Source organism: Trichomycterus rosablanca, chromosome 10 (genome assembly GCF_030014385.1).
Source record: "Trichomycterus rosablanca isolate fTriRos1 chromosome 10, fTriRos1.hap1, whole genome shotgun sequence".
In the NCBI taxonomy this organism is placed as follows: Eukaryota; Metazoa; Chordata; class Actinopteri; order Siluriformes; family Trichomycteridae; genus Trichomycterus; species Trichomycterus rosablanca.
In genome coordinates, this window is record NC_085997.1 from 32685920 (window position 1) to 32702506 (window position 16587).

The window sequence follows — 16587 nt, forward strand, 5'->3', positions numbered from 1 at the left end:
TCCTTTCTGTCTGGAGTTTGCATGTTCTCCCTGTGTCTGTGTGGGTTTCCTTCAGAACCTCCTGTTTCTCTCACAGTCCAAAGACGTTGAGACATAGTGAAGTGAACTGAAGATACTAAATTGCCTGTGACGGTGTTTGACATTGAACTTGATCTGATGAATCATGTGTAATCTGTAACTACCTGTCCTGTCATGAATGGAACCAAACTATAAAACATCACCTTCACCTTAAAATCCTAATACTAACAAATCAGTTAAATACAGAGACTGATTAAAGTGTAGATTTAAAGAATTTTAAAATGAATTGCCTTATACAAAGATTCCACAGATATATGCAAGACCAAACTTGATCTGGAACTTTCTATTTGAGTGGGATGTTGGTATTTGAGTGGGCAAACAATGGAATGTGAGCTTTGACATTTAAGTAAAATAACATCTGTTTTATTGGGTTTTAACCTGACATGACTTTGTAAGGGAGGTTTTTTAAATACGTGAATATAAAAAATAAATTATACTTTCATTAAAACTGTTGAAATTAAGACATGCACTGAAAAAATTACACGAAACAGTTTCTGTATGCAGGGCTTTATTCATTCCTGGGGTTGTCATACAGAGCATCCATACAAACCCACAGCAGTGAGAAAACGCATGCAAGGGATATTTTATGGTATGGAAACACAGAGGGACAATGTGAGCTCTGTTCTTTTCTATATCTTTACAGAATATTTAGTGTTTTTAATTTCTCCCTCTATCTGGCGCCTCAGCAAACCCCAGGAATTTTCCCACACGGTTCATTTTGGCACCTTTATGCATCCAATGTAACAAAAACAATCGATGACTAGAAAAAGCCTGAGCATTCTCGCGGGTGTGGGTAGTGCAAAGACAAAACAGGAGGGAAACCTAAAGATACATTCACAGTTTACAGGCTAGGAAGCAAGAACTTTTGAAGACATTGGAGGGGCTGTGGGTGTGAAGTTTGCTCTTTTAGAAGCACTTGCGGTGCACAATGGATGGACCGGCTTCATCGTACTCTTGCTTGCTGATCCACATCTGCTGGAAGGTGGAAAGAGAGGCCAGAATGGAGCCACCGATCCACACTGAGTACTTCCTCTCTGGTGGGGCGATGATCTGATAATTCACAAAGACAAACAATCAGTGTCTAGTGATTATGTGATTTGTAAATTGAATTGGTCACAGTTCTCACCTTGATTTTCATGGTGCTTGGTGCCAAGGCAGTAATCTCTTTCTGCATTCTGTCAGCAATACCAGGGTACATGGTCGTACCACCAGACAGAACATTGTTGGCATAGAGGTCCTTACGAATGTCAATGTCACACTTCATAATGCTGTTGTAGGTTGTTTCATGGATACCAGCAGATTCCATACCTAAGAAAGACAAAGTCTAAATCAGAACTAGTAGAGCAAACCTTGCAGCCTTTATGATACTTCACTGGAAAGCTAACTCACCAATGAAGGATGGCTGGAAGAGCGTCTCAGGGCAACGGAACCTTTCATTGCCAATGGTGATTACCTGCCCATCAGGAAGCTCATAGCTCTTTTCCAGAGATGAAGAAGAGGCAGCAGTGGCCATCTCATTCTCAAAGTCCAGTGCGACATAACACAACTTCTCCTTGATATCACGGACAATTTCTCTCTCAGCTGTAATAGGTGAGTAAAAACAGTTGCTTATGTCAAGAGGGAATAAATTGCTTACAATGCTCCAACAATGCTTACTGCAAGAACTGCATATGATAGTTCTTGGGTCATTATCTGGATAGGGTGGCTAAGTGTCCCAGTCCACTTTCTAATGTAGTGGAGTAATGTCATCATAAAACTTTTAGTTGTAAGTTGAACTTAACTCCCTTATCATAATCTATTGGTTGTTTTAAAATAAGTGTTTAATAATTATTAAAAATGATTACAATTGTAATTACTAGTTAGTTATTTTCTTTTAGAAGATCACATTTCCCTTATGTCAGGACAAAAGTATTGGGACACCTGATCATGAGCTTGTTGGACATCCCATTCCAAAACCATGGGCATTTATAGAGAAGTGCTTCCTGCCTTTCTACAAGACTGTGGCGAGTGTCTCTGAGAATTTGTGCCCGTTCAGTCAATAGAGCCAGTGAGGTCACTGATGTTGGAACAGAAGGCCTGGCTTCTAATCCAAGTTTAATTCATTCCAAACATGTTGAGTTGGCTTGAGACCGGGGCTCTATGTAGGCAAGTGGAGCTCCTTTGCATACAACTAGCCAAACCATGTATTTATAGACCTTGCATTGTGCTCATTAAAATAATTATGCTGGACAAGAAAGTGGAACTCTCCAAACTGTGGGCGATATGTTAAAAACATATCATTTATGTTATATATTTTTATACACCTGGTTTTAATGGATGTAGCAGAAAAGAACTGAATTCAATCATTAGGATGGGTGTCCACATACTTTTGGCCATATAGTGTAATTTCATTGGTGTTACATTGTCTATAACACCAGTGACTGGTCCACAAAGTTGAATCAGTTCATCTGGACACAAGTTTGTTGTAGAGATACGTTTCGCCACTCATCCAAGTGACTTCTTCAGTCTGAGCTGGTGTTGAATACCCCAACCTTATATGCAGCCGATTTGCATAATGACCGATCACCGCCCACTGCATAACAATGGAACAGGTGATCAGGTCCATATGCAAATCACAATGACTATTAATTACAATGGTCATGTGTGCCTTTCACACATGATTGGGGTATAGCTCCTATTATGGCATTGTAAGATGGTGAGAGATGTACTCTCAGGCCCCCTCCCCGGTTCAGGGATGGTTGTTCCCTCTTCACTAATATTCAGCACTTTGGCTTATAAAAATATTGGTACTTTAGTGTAATAACACCAGTGACAGCAATGCAAAAATCACAGTTCTTCATTATAACATCTAAATATTTTGGGTATAGCTTTAAATTCAACTGTTTCAATATTACTCCCTCAGATTAAAATGAAGTGTATCTTAAATTTATTTAATAACTTCTGAACATAATCTGTACTTACCAGTGGTCACAAAGGAGTAGCCACGTTCAGTCAGGATCTTCATGAGGTAGTCAGTAAGATCACGGCCGGCCAGGTCCAAACGCATGATGGCATGAGGAAGAGCATAGCCCTCATAAATTGGCACATTGTGGGTGACACCATCACCAGAATCAAGCACAATACCTGCACAGGAGACATTTAATCAGGTGTGTTCGGGTACTGCACAGTCTAAGTTTTGTGATGCTTTTTTTGTCACCTGACCTGTTGTGCGTCCAGAGGCATAGAGGGATAGCACCGCTTGGATAGCTACGTACATGGCTGGAACATTAAAGGTCTCAAACATGATCTAAAGAAAAGATAAAACAGTATTTAGAAGTATTTTTGGTAGATGTAACTAATTATTTCTAGATTTAAATGGGGTTTGCCATGAGTTTTAAGTGAAAACTATAAATTTTAAAACGTAACATCTGCTAAATAATTTCCCGTTTTACTTGCCACACCCACCTGACATCAAGTCATGCTGAACTTTTGACTAATACAGGACAAAAAGCATTCTGACTAACTGTACAGTACACCTTATTAATTTGTTGAATAATAATTTCTGCTTCCCGCGCTCTCTCGCCTCTCTCTCTCTCTCTCTCTCTCTCTCTCTCTCTCTCTCTCTCTCTCTCTCTCTCTCAGTAATGAGTTGGGCTGTGGTCTAACATATTGACTAGTATAAACAATTCAGGCAGAGGCTAACCTGGGTCATTTTTTCCCTGTTGGCCTTTGGATTGAGTGGGGCTTCTGTCAGCAGGGTCGGGTGCTCCTCAGGAGCAACACGAAGTTCATTGTAGAAAGAGTGATGCCAGATCTTTGGAAAAAACAATAACAATAAGCAGTGGGCAAGAAGAGAATCAGGCATAAGATTGATAATTGCACCGCCTACAAACTGTTTAAATAAACATACAAACCACTCCTGTGAAAAACCCAATATTCATAAATGTGACACATGAGGCTCCTAATGACTGATACATGGAGCAGAGCTAAGTCATTAATACCATCTGTTGCTTTCATCTGTTAGCTGATGATAGCAGGTGCTTGAAACGTTTGTATGATTTGGTGTGAGTCATGTTTCAAATGAGTTTGAAAGTCTGACCACACTTTCAGGTATAAATTAGGCCTAATTAAGCTTGGGAAAAAGTGTAGCGAGCTAAACAAACGGGCATGTGTGTTACTTAAGCCAATAGCATATATTAACAACAGATGGTGCTTCATGTACTATTTGTGAATATTGTAGGGCAAATTTAATCTCTCATCTAGCTTTGGTTTGTAATAATGACTCAGTTATAAAGTCTGCTTACTTTTTCCATGTCGTCCCAGTTTGTTATGATGCCGTGCTCAATCGGATATTTGAGGGTCAGAATACCTCTTTTGCTCTGTGCTTCATCACCAACATAACTGTCTTTCTGGCCCATTCCTACCATCACACCCTGATAAGAGAGGCAAAGTTTTGCATAAATTAAAGCACTGCCCACCACGAGGGGAGTTTTTCACCCACTCTAATAAATGTCATGGTTAAAAATGACTCACAGATATAAGGGGTAGGTGTACAGAAAACCACGATCAATAATAGGAAAAAAAATATGATCTAAAATGTGAACTGTACTGTTAACAGAGTATAAAATTAGAACATAAATTCTGAGTAATGCAGTTCACCGCCCCCATATAGTGGTGTAGGAGAAAGTTCACCTGGTGTCTGGGGCGACCCACTATGGAGGGAAAGACGGCTCGGGGGGCATCATCCCCGGCAAAGCCTGCCTTACATAGTCCTGAGCCATTATCACACACTAGGGCGGTGCTTTCTTCGTCGTCGCACATGGTTCAGCTTGTATTTCCTTCCTAATGGAGACAGTTACTGCAAATGTACACAGAAAATGCAATGTTTTAGGCATGTCTTAAAACACCTTGCTTTTTTAGACATTCCCACAATAGATCTAATAAGGGTAAGAAAGACAAATGGTATTTCATAACCACCAAAACCAAAAGGCAATAAATGTATCATTATAATTATTATTTACTGGAAAATAAAAGTCTAATAACACAAAACAATCAGTTTTGACAGATGCTGCCTTTCACCTTATAAGATCAGTGTGTGTATAAGATCAGTGTGTGTGTTTGTGTGTGACCACACCCTGCTTCACAAAATCAATAGAATACAATCTGTAGTCTTAAACGGAATGATGTACTAAATGATACATTATGACATTACCAAAATCACTAAAATAATCCTTATAAAGCAATCCAATTGATCAAAAAATCCAAAAAATCTCTGCACTGTTCCTACACTGCCCACTGCCAACAGCCCTGAAACATACCCCGCTGTCCCTGTTGAATGAATGCTGCACCATGGGAAAAATTCCTAATTTGGAAATGATAGGAAGGCATGTTTGTCTTTGGACTTCACAAACTCTTGCTGACCCTCCCTCTCTACAATGTTTTATGAAGAGAGTGAGAGCGTAAAAAAGAGAGATCAGGAGTCCTTCTGATTCCTCGGCTGCTTTTTACAGAACCATATTTAGGCATAAACCACACAAATCATTATGCTGTTTTCAGCAGGGACCCCAATTTTGCACTGTCTAAAAGAGGCTCCACTGCAAATGTATGCCCAGTCCAACTATGTGTGCATTAGACAACACAATCCTGCATTACAACACAACAATGCTATTATATTATATCTGCTATTACATTTAAGCTGGCATTGGTGGCATTATGATGCCATCACTGAAAGCTCAGCAGTCATGAAACCATCGGGCTTAACTTAATTTAAATGCCATAATGGTACATTTACATTATAAGGCAATGAATATTGTATGCATTAAGGTGTCATAATAATAAATCTACACCAAAATGCCATGAATACTAGGTGTTCATTATGATGCATTTATTTAGATCTGCATTATGATGCTATAATAATAGATACATATTATCATACCTTATGACAGATAACACAGCATCCACATTTACACAGTATTATTTAGGAGGATTTAATGATTGTGATGTCATAATGAAAATTCTGGATTATGTCATTAATAATAACTCAGCATAATTTACATATTATTAATGCTATCAATGCTTCAAAATTAGTATGTTATTAAAGCTACATCATCATCAAATGCTCAGTTGTAAATCAGCATTAGAATGGTTACTGATGATCCTGCAAATTACTGTAATTAAACCAAAAATATGTGTATCCTATTTATAATTGCACTTTGCAGCCTGGGTGTTTTCAAATCCCATCTCTATATATACCGAATCAATTTAAGAGCCTGTACATTTCCATAAACCAAATAAAAAACACTTAATTTTTCATTCAGCTCTGATCTCTAAATTTTATTCATCCCACTACCCAGCGTTCCTCATATAGTGTGAAAAAAAAACAGTGTAAGAAAAAGTAATAGAAACTGAGGTGAGGCCACTTACCCTGACAGTGCTGGGCCGGGGGTTAGCCACTTGGTGATGGTGTGACCCTCACCAGTGTGTGGAGTTCTTATGTAGCTCCAGTCCATGTTTCTCTGCTCCCTCCCACCTGCCAAACATGGAGTTGGGCCTGCACGCAGCCCATCAGGATCACTTCACTACAGCCTTATAGGGATGACTGGGGGAGAACAATCCAATCCAGGCAGCCATCATTTAGGGCATTCCAGCCACTGATACTTTTTTGTAAGGATGGAGACGTTACTGTAAAGAAACGTAAACACAGAACTGAGACCAGTCCTTCTAACACAGATATATGTACAACCTCACATGCATGTTATGTCTTTATATCAGGAAGGCAAATACACAAGTGACAAAGTCTTATAATGTTATAATATTAAGCTTTTACCTATAATCAGTGTAAGAAAAGACTGACAAGACTGCATGTTCACTATGTGCTAATGTTATTTACATTAAGTTTTGGTCTCAGCCCTGTTCTGTTTCTCTTCTGTTTCCAGTCTCAGAAGTCAGTCTTGTTTTCCTCCCAACTGTTTTGAGTTTTGCTAATTATCCTCATCTGTTGCACCTGTTGCTCATCTCATCTGTTGCACTCTTGTTTGAACTGCTTGCATAGTAAGATGTTAATGCTAAGGGCTGAATCTCAAATTATATAATTTACTCAGTATTAGCAGCCTGTATGGTAGTGTAATCATGTCTGTGTGCCGTCCTGGATTTACTCTGGTTTCCTCTCACTTTCCAAAAAATGTGCCAGTAAGTTGATTGGCTACTCTAAACTGCACCTGGTAACAAGTGGGTGAGTTAGTGAGGGTGTGATGTCCTGCAATGGACTGGGACCCTGTGCAGGATTTACCTCTGACCCACTGCAACCTTAATTAAAGTGGCACAGTAGGTGTCACACAGGTTCATTCTTGCTTTTAGTTACTGTATGTGTGGAGTTTGACACATTCTCCTATATCTGTGTGGGTTTCCTTGTACATGAACCTATACACTTAGAGTGCTGTGAAAAAGTATTTGCGCCTCACCCGATTTGTCACATTTAAATTCTCTCACTGTGGTTGGGCAAGAGTCCAAAAATCTTAGCAATGCCTTTGTAACACTTTCCAGACTTTTCCTCCCAATCTAGTCGTATCCAATTACCCAATTGCATTATGCTTCCTCTCTACTGATGCTGATACTGCCCTCCCACACATGTGCAGTAGCCAACTGCATCTTTTCACCTGCACGAGGTGAGTTCATATGAAGATCAGCTTTGTGTATAGAGAGCCACACCCTGATCAACGTATTATCCCTCGACTCTGTGCAGGCGCCATCAATCAGCCAGCAGAGGTCGGAATTGCATCAGTTATGAGGCCTGCATGAACAACAGCCAATCATTGTTCATGTAGCCGCCCAGCCCATCTGGATGGCAGAGCTGTATTTCAAACCAAGTTCGAAATGTTAGCTCTGGTGTGCTAGCGTGTGTTTTACTGCTGCGCCACCTAAGCGGCCAGACAGGTAGATTAAAACTGCAGGATGCAAGAGGATGCTAGTGTGGTTTGGGTGTGAACTATAATTGTAATTATTTGGAATGGTGTGATGGGTTATAATGCTATCTGCTTTATTTACTGACTATAAATCGCTTAACACACCAGTGTAATTCATTCATTTACTGTGTCATCAGTTGTGTGTTTATGTGTTCATGTGCATGTGTTTACTAAAGCAAATCCATATTTAGAAAGTCGCAAGAGGTCATGATTTAGAGTTTTTATTTAGTTTAATCAACAACTTTATCCTGGCAAGGGTTGGGGTGGATCCAGCACCAGCCAAAAGCATATTAAGCAAGGCAGGATCACAAGATGGACAGGGTGCAATTCATCACAAAGCAATATTGACTAACCCATTTACTTATTTGCTCACATCTAGAGGAATTTTGGAGTCCCTAGTCCACCTTCTGCATGTTTCAGAAGGTGAGAGAAAACTAAAGTAATTGAAGGAAATACACAAAGACAGAAGGCAAACTGGAGGGTGTTTCTCCAGAACATCCTGGCATCTGGGTGCTACAAAAAACACATACTTTACACACAGTACTGATACTACAATACACCGATCAGCCATAACATTAAAACCAGCTCCTTGTTTCTACACTCACTATTTTATCAGCTCTGCTTACCATATAGAAGCACTTTGTAGTTATACAATTACTGACTGTAGTCCATCTGTTTCTCTACATACTTTTTTAGCCTGCTTTCACCCTGTTCTTCAATGGTCAGGACCCCCACAGGACCACCACAGAGCAGGTATTATTTAGGTGGTGGATCATTCTCAGCGCTGCACTGACATGGTGGTGGTGTGTTAGTGTATGTTGTGCTGGTATGAGTACATCAGACACAGCAGCGCTGCTGGAGTTTTTAAATACCGTGTCCACTCACTGTCCACTCTATTAGACACTCCTACCTAGTTGGTCCACCCTGTTTGAGTTGGTCATCTTCTAGACCCTCATCAGTGGACGCTGCCCATGGGGCGCTTTTGGCTGGATATTTTTGGTTGGTGGACTATTCTTAGTCCAGCAGTGACAGTGAGGTGTTTAAAAACTCCAGCAGCACTGCTGTGTCTGATCCACTCATACCAGCACAACACACACTAACATACCACCACCATGTCAGTGTCACTGCAGTGCTGAGAATGACCCACCACCCAAATAATACCTGCTCTGTGGTGGTCCTGTGGGGGTCCTGACCATTGAAGAACAGCATGAAATCAGGCTAACAAAGCATGAAGAGAAACAGATGGACTACTAGTAATTGTAGAACTACAAAGTGCTTCTATATGGTAAGTGGAGCTGATAAAATGGACAGTGAGTGTAGAAACAAGGAGGTGGTTTTAATGTCATGGCTGATCAGTGTATATTACAGTTACTGTGTGTTTTATTAATACTTTGAATATGTTCAAATAATAATTATAATAATAAAACTTTTCCTTACTTGTTATTTACCTTGAACTGTAGGGTGGTCACCCTTGCTTTTTTACAGACATTCTTGCCTACAGATGGCCAAATTAAGTATCCTCTTTTCATGTAAACACTGTCTGCCTCATTTTTCGGTGTGCTTCACACTGAGTGGTCTACGATGCAAGAAACACTGCAGTTCCCCCCTCCCCTCTTGCTGCCTTTAATGCAGCACCAAAAAAGGAGCTGTTCAGTAAATAGGAAAAGACCTGGCAGCCAGCCTCTCTCTCCCAGGCATGTAAGAAAAGAAAAGAACCCCACAGAATGTGCGAAACACATAAAACAAGATGAAAAATTACAATGTGTGTGGGTTTGAATGCCTCTAGATTTCATGTTATGAGTATGTGCGTATTTTGAAGTGGGGATTTAGGGCACAGAAGGGCAAGGGAACTATTCCTACCCCGGATGCACACTTGGGAAGGGACAGCTAGAGCTGAATTTTTTAGATGAGGATGTTGCTCATGAATATTAAAAGGCCGCTGTGCACATCTTCATTGCCATGTTTAGATGTGCTCTCATCCAAGCCAAGACTTGGACTTACTACACTACTTCCCTTTAGCACACATTCACACTAAAGCTTGGTCTAGGTATTGCAGAGCTGCAAATGTGTAAGCTCTCCCTGCTTTTAAACATAGCCTAATAAAGCAAAAATGGACAGTTATTAAAGGGCTAAATCAGCTTTATCAAAGGTGGGAAAAATTGTACAGTGCATGGGGTCATTCCAAAAGAAGATTGCTATCTGAGTCCACAGAATTTAATGGGGTAAAGAGGAAATGATGAAATGTGGGTGCAACACAGTGTAAACCATTCAGGCATTTTCTCCCCATGCCTGCACAAAACACACAACAGTTGAATTGGTGTAACAAGGCTGGTCGCGCCTCACTACTGAAGAGCAAGGTGAGGTCCACACACCTGCAAGAATAAAAATAAAACCCTATTTGCAAATAAACACCACTGGCAAAAAGCTACTAAAAAAAACCTGACAAATGCAAATAAATAAGCTGTCAAATTAGTAGAAACAAAACTGGTATAGCATAGAAGTGAGAACTGGATGGTGCAGTATTACAGGCTGCTCTGGACACTTGCGACAAACCTGCCCTCTCAAATAGAACAGACAGGGAACTATCAAAACCTGCTGGTTCGGCTATGCGTGAGCAGAACCCCTATCCTGCCAACTGACACCCCCCCACACACATAAAATGGTTTTACAGGTGGGTCCGCTTCGGTAAAGGGATGTTGCACCACTTGTGGGCAATACGCTGTCCCAGTGGGGCTCCATCATGAGGCCCAAAATGCTGCAAGACCGGCAGAAGTTCAACATCAAAATTGGACCAGCATCATGGCTTCAGAGAAAAGCAAATGAGCTGGTGAGAATGAGAGTGAGAAGCCGTGATATACTGGGGAACTTTCACCTGGAGTAAATAAAGTCATGTATCAGTGTTTGTTTGTTAGGATTTTAACGTCATGTTTTACACACTTTGGTTACATTCATGACAGAAACAGTAGTAACTCAACACACAAGGTTCATCAGTTCACAAAGTTATATCGAACACAGTCATGGCCAATTTAGTATCTCCAATTCACTAAATGCTGAAAATGTAAAAATGAAAAAATCTATAATAAACCAGTAAAATGTCTCTAGTACTGTCTGATGCTATGACTGTTAGTGCAGAGCAATCATTGTAAACATTACTCCATGCACACAGAGCCAAGCACAAATCCACTCTTAAATTAAACTGCATCAGCTGAGTCGAGTGAGTTATTAGGACCCTAATTAACTTTTAATCTTCAGCAGGATTATTAGGAATGTAAGTTATCAGAATCGGTAGCAGCAGCAGCAGTTTGGAGAAATGTTTGCTACTGGGCGGTGGACGAACTGCCCTTTTGGCATGCACTTATGACCGAAAATGGCAAGGCAGCTGTTCTCTTTAAAGACTCCTCTATTCCACATCTCATTGGACGCAGAACCTGCTCAGAGTACTTTCTTTCTGTCTATCTGTGCCTCTTTGGCTCTCTATCAATGACTATCTGTTTAAATATTTAACATTCACTCTGTAGTTCTAGTAACCTTTTGCTTCCTGTTTTTGTACTATTGTTTTTTCTTGTTCTGCTGTTTGTGTAAATGTTGATTAGCTGACTGGAATTCTTTATATTAATGATTTCTGGATCTTTACTGCTACACCCCAACATAAATATCACACAACTTTTATATATACACAGATTAGGCATAACATTAAAACCACCTCCTGGTTTCACACACTGTCCATTTCATCAGCTCCACTTACCATATAGGAGCACTTTGTAGTTCTACAATTACTGACTGGAGTCCATCTGTTTCTCTGCATGCTTTGTTAGCCCCCTTTCATGCTGTTCTTTACTGGTCAGGACTCTCCCAGGACCACCACAGAGTAGGTATAATGCTTCCTCTCCACCAATGTCGATCCCTGCTCTGATTGAGGAGAACAAAGCTAACCCACGCCCCCTCCGACACGTGGGCAGCATGCCGTGTGCATTTTATCACCTACACTTTGACGAGTGCAGTGCAGCTAAGTGTTGTGTACGGAGAGACACACACCCTGAGAGCACTCTTTTCTCATCTCTGTGAAGGCGCCATCAGTCAGCAGAGGTCGTAATTGCACCAGTCCTGGGAGAGAGACCCAATCCGGCTTAGTCCCGCCCATATCTGAACAACAGGCCAATCGTTGTTCATGTGGGCGCTCAGCCTTAGCCGGTAGGCAGAGCTGAGATTCGATACGATGTATTCAAGATCCCAGCTCTGGTTCCAGTGTGTGTTTTTACCACTGCGCCACCTGAGCGGCGACTGGATATATTTTTGGTTGGTGGACTATTCATAGTCCAGCAGTGACAGTGAGGTGTTTAAAAACTCCATCAGCATTGCTGTGTCCTATCCACTCATACCAGCACAACACACACTAACACACCACCACCATGTCAGTGTCACTGCAGTGCTGAGAATGATCCACCACCCAAATAATACCTACACTGTGGGGGTCCTGGGAGAGTCCTGACCATTGAGGAACAGCATGAAAGGGGGCTAACAAAGCATGCAGAGAAACAGATAGACTACAGTCAGTAATTGTAGAACTACAAAGTGCTTCTATATTATAAGTGGAGCTGATAAAATGTACAGCGAGTGTAGAAACAAGGAGGTGGTTTTAATGTTATGGCTGATCAGTGTATATAAGACTGGTAGTAAACGAGCACTAATTTAAACCAAAACCAGATTGATTTACAAATCCTCGGCTTGTTCATGGATCAGTTGGCCCTGTGGTTACTTACTGTAACATAAAGCTATTTTCACTAGTGACCTTTTCCTCAGCTTTTCAGTCGAGGGTTATTAATCTTTGTTGAAGGAAACAAAATGACTGTTATACAAAGATAAGCAAAATATGAGGCAGTTAATAAAAATTTAAGTCACATACTGTCACGTGGGAGAGAAAGGACTCAAGTGCGGAGGTTAACTTAAACAATAATTTTATTTTTTAAATGAAAAATTAAACACAAAACACAAAACAAAAACAAAACCAATAATGAACCCCGCTGGAGGCCGCTGGGCGATGCAGGCAATGAAAACTGAAAAAGGAAAACAAAGATTAATGCAAGGCGCGAACCCGGGTCGCGCCGGTGCACGGCGGTTGTGTTGCCACCGCGCTAACGTAGCGCGGGTGAGGGGGTGTGTGTAGACGCTGAAGATAAAGCGCTAGGTATGAACCGGGTAATGGCGTTATAGCCGAGCGCTTGACGGCATCACCATCAGGCAGTTACTGAACCTACTGGCGCTGAAACATAAAGCGGTGGGTATGAACCGGGTAATGGCGTTATAGCCGAGCGCTTGACGGCATCACCATCAGGCAGTTACTGAACCTACTGGCGCTGAAACATAAAGCGGTGGGTATGAACCGGGTAATGGCGTTATAGCCGAGCGCTTGACGGCATCACCATCAGGCAGTTACTGATCCCACTATCACTGAGAATAAAGCGGTGGGTGTAAACCGGGTAATGGCGTTATAGCCGAGCGCTTGACGGCATCACCATCAGGCAGTTACTAATCCCACTATCGCTGAAAATAAAGCGGTGGGTGTAAACCGGGTAATGGCGTTATAGCCGAGCGCTTGACGGCATCACCATCAGGCAGTTACTAATCCCACTATCACTGAGAATAAAGCGGTGGGTGTAAACCGGGTAATGGCGTTATAGCCGAGCGCTTGACGGCATCACCATCAGGCAGTTACTGACCCACCAAGCTGAAAGCGCTAAGGCACTACAGCAATATGACACGGGAGTTAAGGACTCCCGGACATCAATAGCCCCCCGCACGGCGGTGGGCTACGGGAAGAACGCGATCGGCGTGGCTTCGCTGAAGGTTACAGCTAATGAAGTTCGCCGATCTGAAAAGAGAAGAATAGAACAAATCAGTTAGACAGCCTCAGAAGTGCGGATTCGAACCGGGGATGTTGACGCGAGAGCCGAACACTTAACGGCCTCGCCACCCAGCGGTTACGAAACAAAATGACCACTTAAGATGAGAGGATAATGCGGATACGGCTGCAAGCGATATCGCTTGCTGTTTAGCCGCACCGCTAACGCTAACCGAATAAAGAAAAGGCAGCACGAGGGCTGCACGGCGTCGCACCACGCTAAAGCAATAGGCTAAATAAAGATGTTACCTCGACCTTGCAGTCTACACACCCTAATGGCACATGCCACCAGGGGATACCGTCTGACCTATGAAAGCGTGGATGCGCTGCCACCAGAGAACTGAAAAAACAAACAAAAGAAACAAAAGCAGACAAAAGGTGCGACACCCGCTGCTGTGCAGAGCTGGCTTAAGTAAGCCAGCCCACAGCTGCAGGCAATTCGCCCTAATTGGAAGGCCTATTATTTAAGGCCTTCCTCTACTGAGCTCTGTAAGGCTCTGTGACATCAGGGAAGAGTGGTAAGTACCACTGACGCCACAGAACCTTACACATACCTGAAAGAAGTAGACAGCATTGAAAACTCAAACAAGATAGTAGGTTATTGGCTCAGTAGTACAAATACAAAAACAAGCATATCATTGAATAGGCACCTCTATAACCCAGTCTCAACCCAAACTGTATGTTGTAAGTTGAAATGAATCGGTGTAATGGGTCACATAATCCTGGGAATCCGTTGGTGTGTTTGATATACACTCACTGAGCACTTTACTAGGTCCACTTACCTGGTACATACATTCAGTTATATTTTATTAGCTATACCTACCACACAAGTGGATTTGTGAATATTTGTATTTTACAGTATTTGATGGCTGGGTAAACTGAATTTACAGGAAGAGGATACATGTAAGTTTTTAAAGGTATAGACTTGGTTTTGGTCCCCTGAACAAGGCCCTTAACCCTCAGCTGCTCAAATATATATTGTTCAGTCATAATTGTAAGTGGCTTTGCATAAAAGCATCCGCTAAATACAGCAAATGTAAATGTACACCGATCAGCCATAACATTAAAACCACCTTCTTTTTTTCTACACTCACTGTCCATTTTATCAGCTCCACTTACCATATAGAAGCACTTTGTAGTTCTACAATTAGAGACTGTAGTCCATCTGTTTCTCTGCATGTTTTTTTAGCCTGCTTTCACCCTGTTCTTCAATGGTCAGGACCACCACAGGACCACCACAGAGCAGGTATTATTTAGGTGGTGGATGATTCTCAGAACTGCAGTGACACTGACATGGTGGTGGTGTGTTAGTGTGTGTTGTGCTATCTTTGCTATCTATCTTTTTTTTTTTTTATCAGATAAATGTTATCTTATGTTAGATTAGCACGAATTGTTTGTTTTCTCATGAAAATTTATATAATTTTTTGAATTATTATCAGCTGAGTTGCTCAACAGGCAATGCTGGCCACACAGCATGCCTGAACCTGAACTTACCCTCAGGTAACATCTTGTGGCATCTTAGCGTGTTATCTCTACATCAGTGTGAGTTACGTAAATGATTGAATGAGTGTGAGCTCTGTTATAGGCTGGCTTCCTTTTAGGGAATGTCTTCTAAACCACTTTTACTCTGAACTGAATGAAGTGGTTTTTAAGAATGAATTAATCATTGTGTTTTATTCAGTCATGTTTAATGTGTGTATGGTCAGCAGTGCATTCGGTGTGTTTTGTAATCATACTCATTGTAATTGTAGCAAGCAAACCAGTAAAGATGAATACACTGTACAAATAATTTTCCACATTTAATACCACTGACCCATCAAAATAAATAACTTAATAAAGAAAGTGTTTCTTCAGCACATGACTTCGACTGTCCATGATGTTTTTCTGAGGCTTTTTTGCCACCCAGTGGCCAGTTACAACACTGTATATCTTTAATATTATTATTTTGTTTTATTAGGTAGTAGTAGACAGGTAATTACAGGTTACACCAGATTTATCAGTTCAAGTTTTTATTGTTAAACACAGTCACGGATAATTTTGTATCCCTAGTTCACCTCAGTTGAATGTCTTTGTACTGTGGGAGGAAACCAGAGCTCCCACGGGGAGAACATGCAAACTCCACACAGAAAGGACCCAGACCGCTCCACCTAGGAATCGAACCCAGGACCTTCCTGCTGTGAGGCAACAGTGCTACCCACCGAGTCACTGTGATGCCCATATCTTTAATAAATAAAGATTTTCCCGCTCCTAATGCTTTGGAACAATAAGGGCAATACCATGCTACCGTTGGCAGATGGTAATTATTTTGAAAAGCCTGTCAGTGAAAACTTAAATTTTATATATATATATATATATATATATATATATATATATATATATATATATACACAGTATATACAGTATATATATATATAAGCAGGCTACACAGATTCCCAAAATCCCTTGCTGTGCACTCACTGTATATTTTGGGGGCCCCACCCCCTCCCCTGTAGTTACACCCCTGTATTGAGGTAGGTTTTAGAATTCGTTTTCTGCACCTGATTAGTATCACTTTAGTGACTGGGCAAGGCCCAGTATGGACTTTTCTTTACTTGCTTCACCTTAGGGGAATTTGGTTAGGATCTTAAAGAAGTTTGTGAGTAAACAAATGAAACATTGCTGGGTTAAATA

The 16587-nt window shown here is 41.2% G+C and overlaps 1 protein-coding gene across 1 annotated transcript; it reads right to left on the reverse strand.

The window, feature by feature from the left end:
• Nucleotides 1–569: 569 nt before the first annotated feature.
• acta2 (actin alpha 2, smooth muscle) lies at nucleotides 570–6755 on the reverse strand. The gene is made up of 9 exons (XM_063003190.1): nucleotides 6481–6755; nucleotides 4750–4915; nucleotides 4362–4490; nucleotides 3761–3871; nucleotides 3280–3364; nucleotides 3040–3201; nucleotides 1468–1659; nucleotides 1205–1386; nucleotides 570–1128 (listed from the first exon to the last, which is right to left on the reverse strand). The coding sequence occupies exons 2-9, from the start codon at nucleotides 4876–4878 to the stop codon at nucleotides 985–987; spliced, it is 1134 nt and encodes a 377-aa protein (XP_062859260.1). The 5' UTR covers nucleotides 4879–4915; nucleotides 6481–6755; the 3' UTR covers nucleotides 570–984.
• Between the last annotated feature and the right edge of the window lie 9832 nt (nucleotides 6756–16587).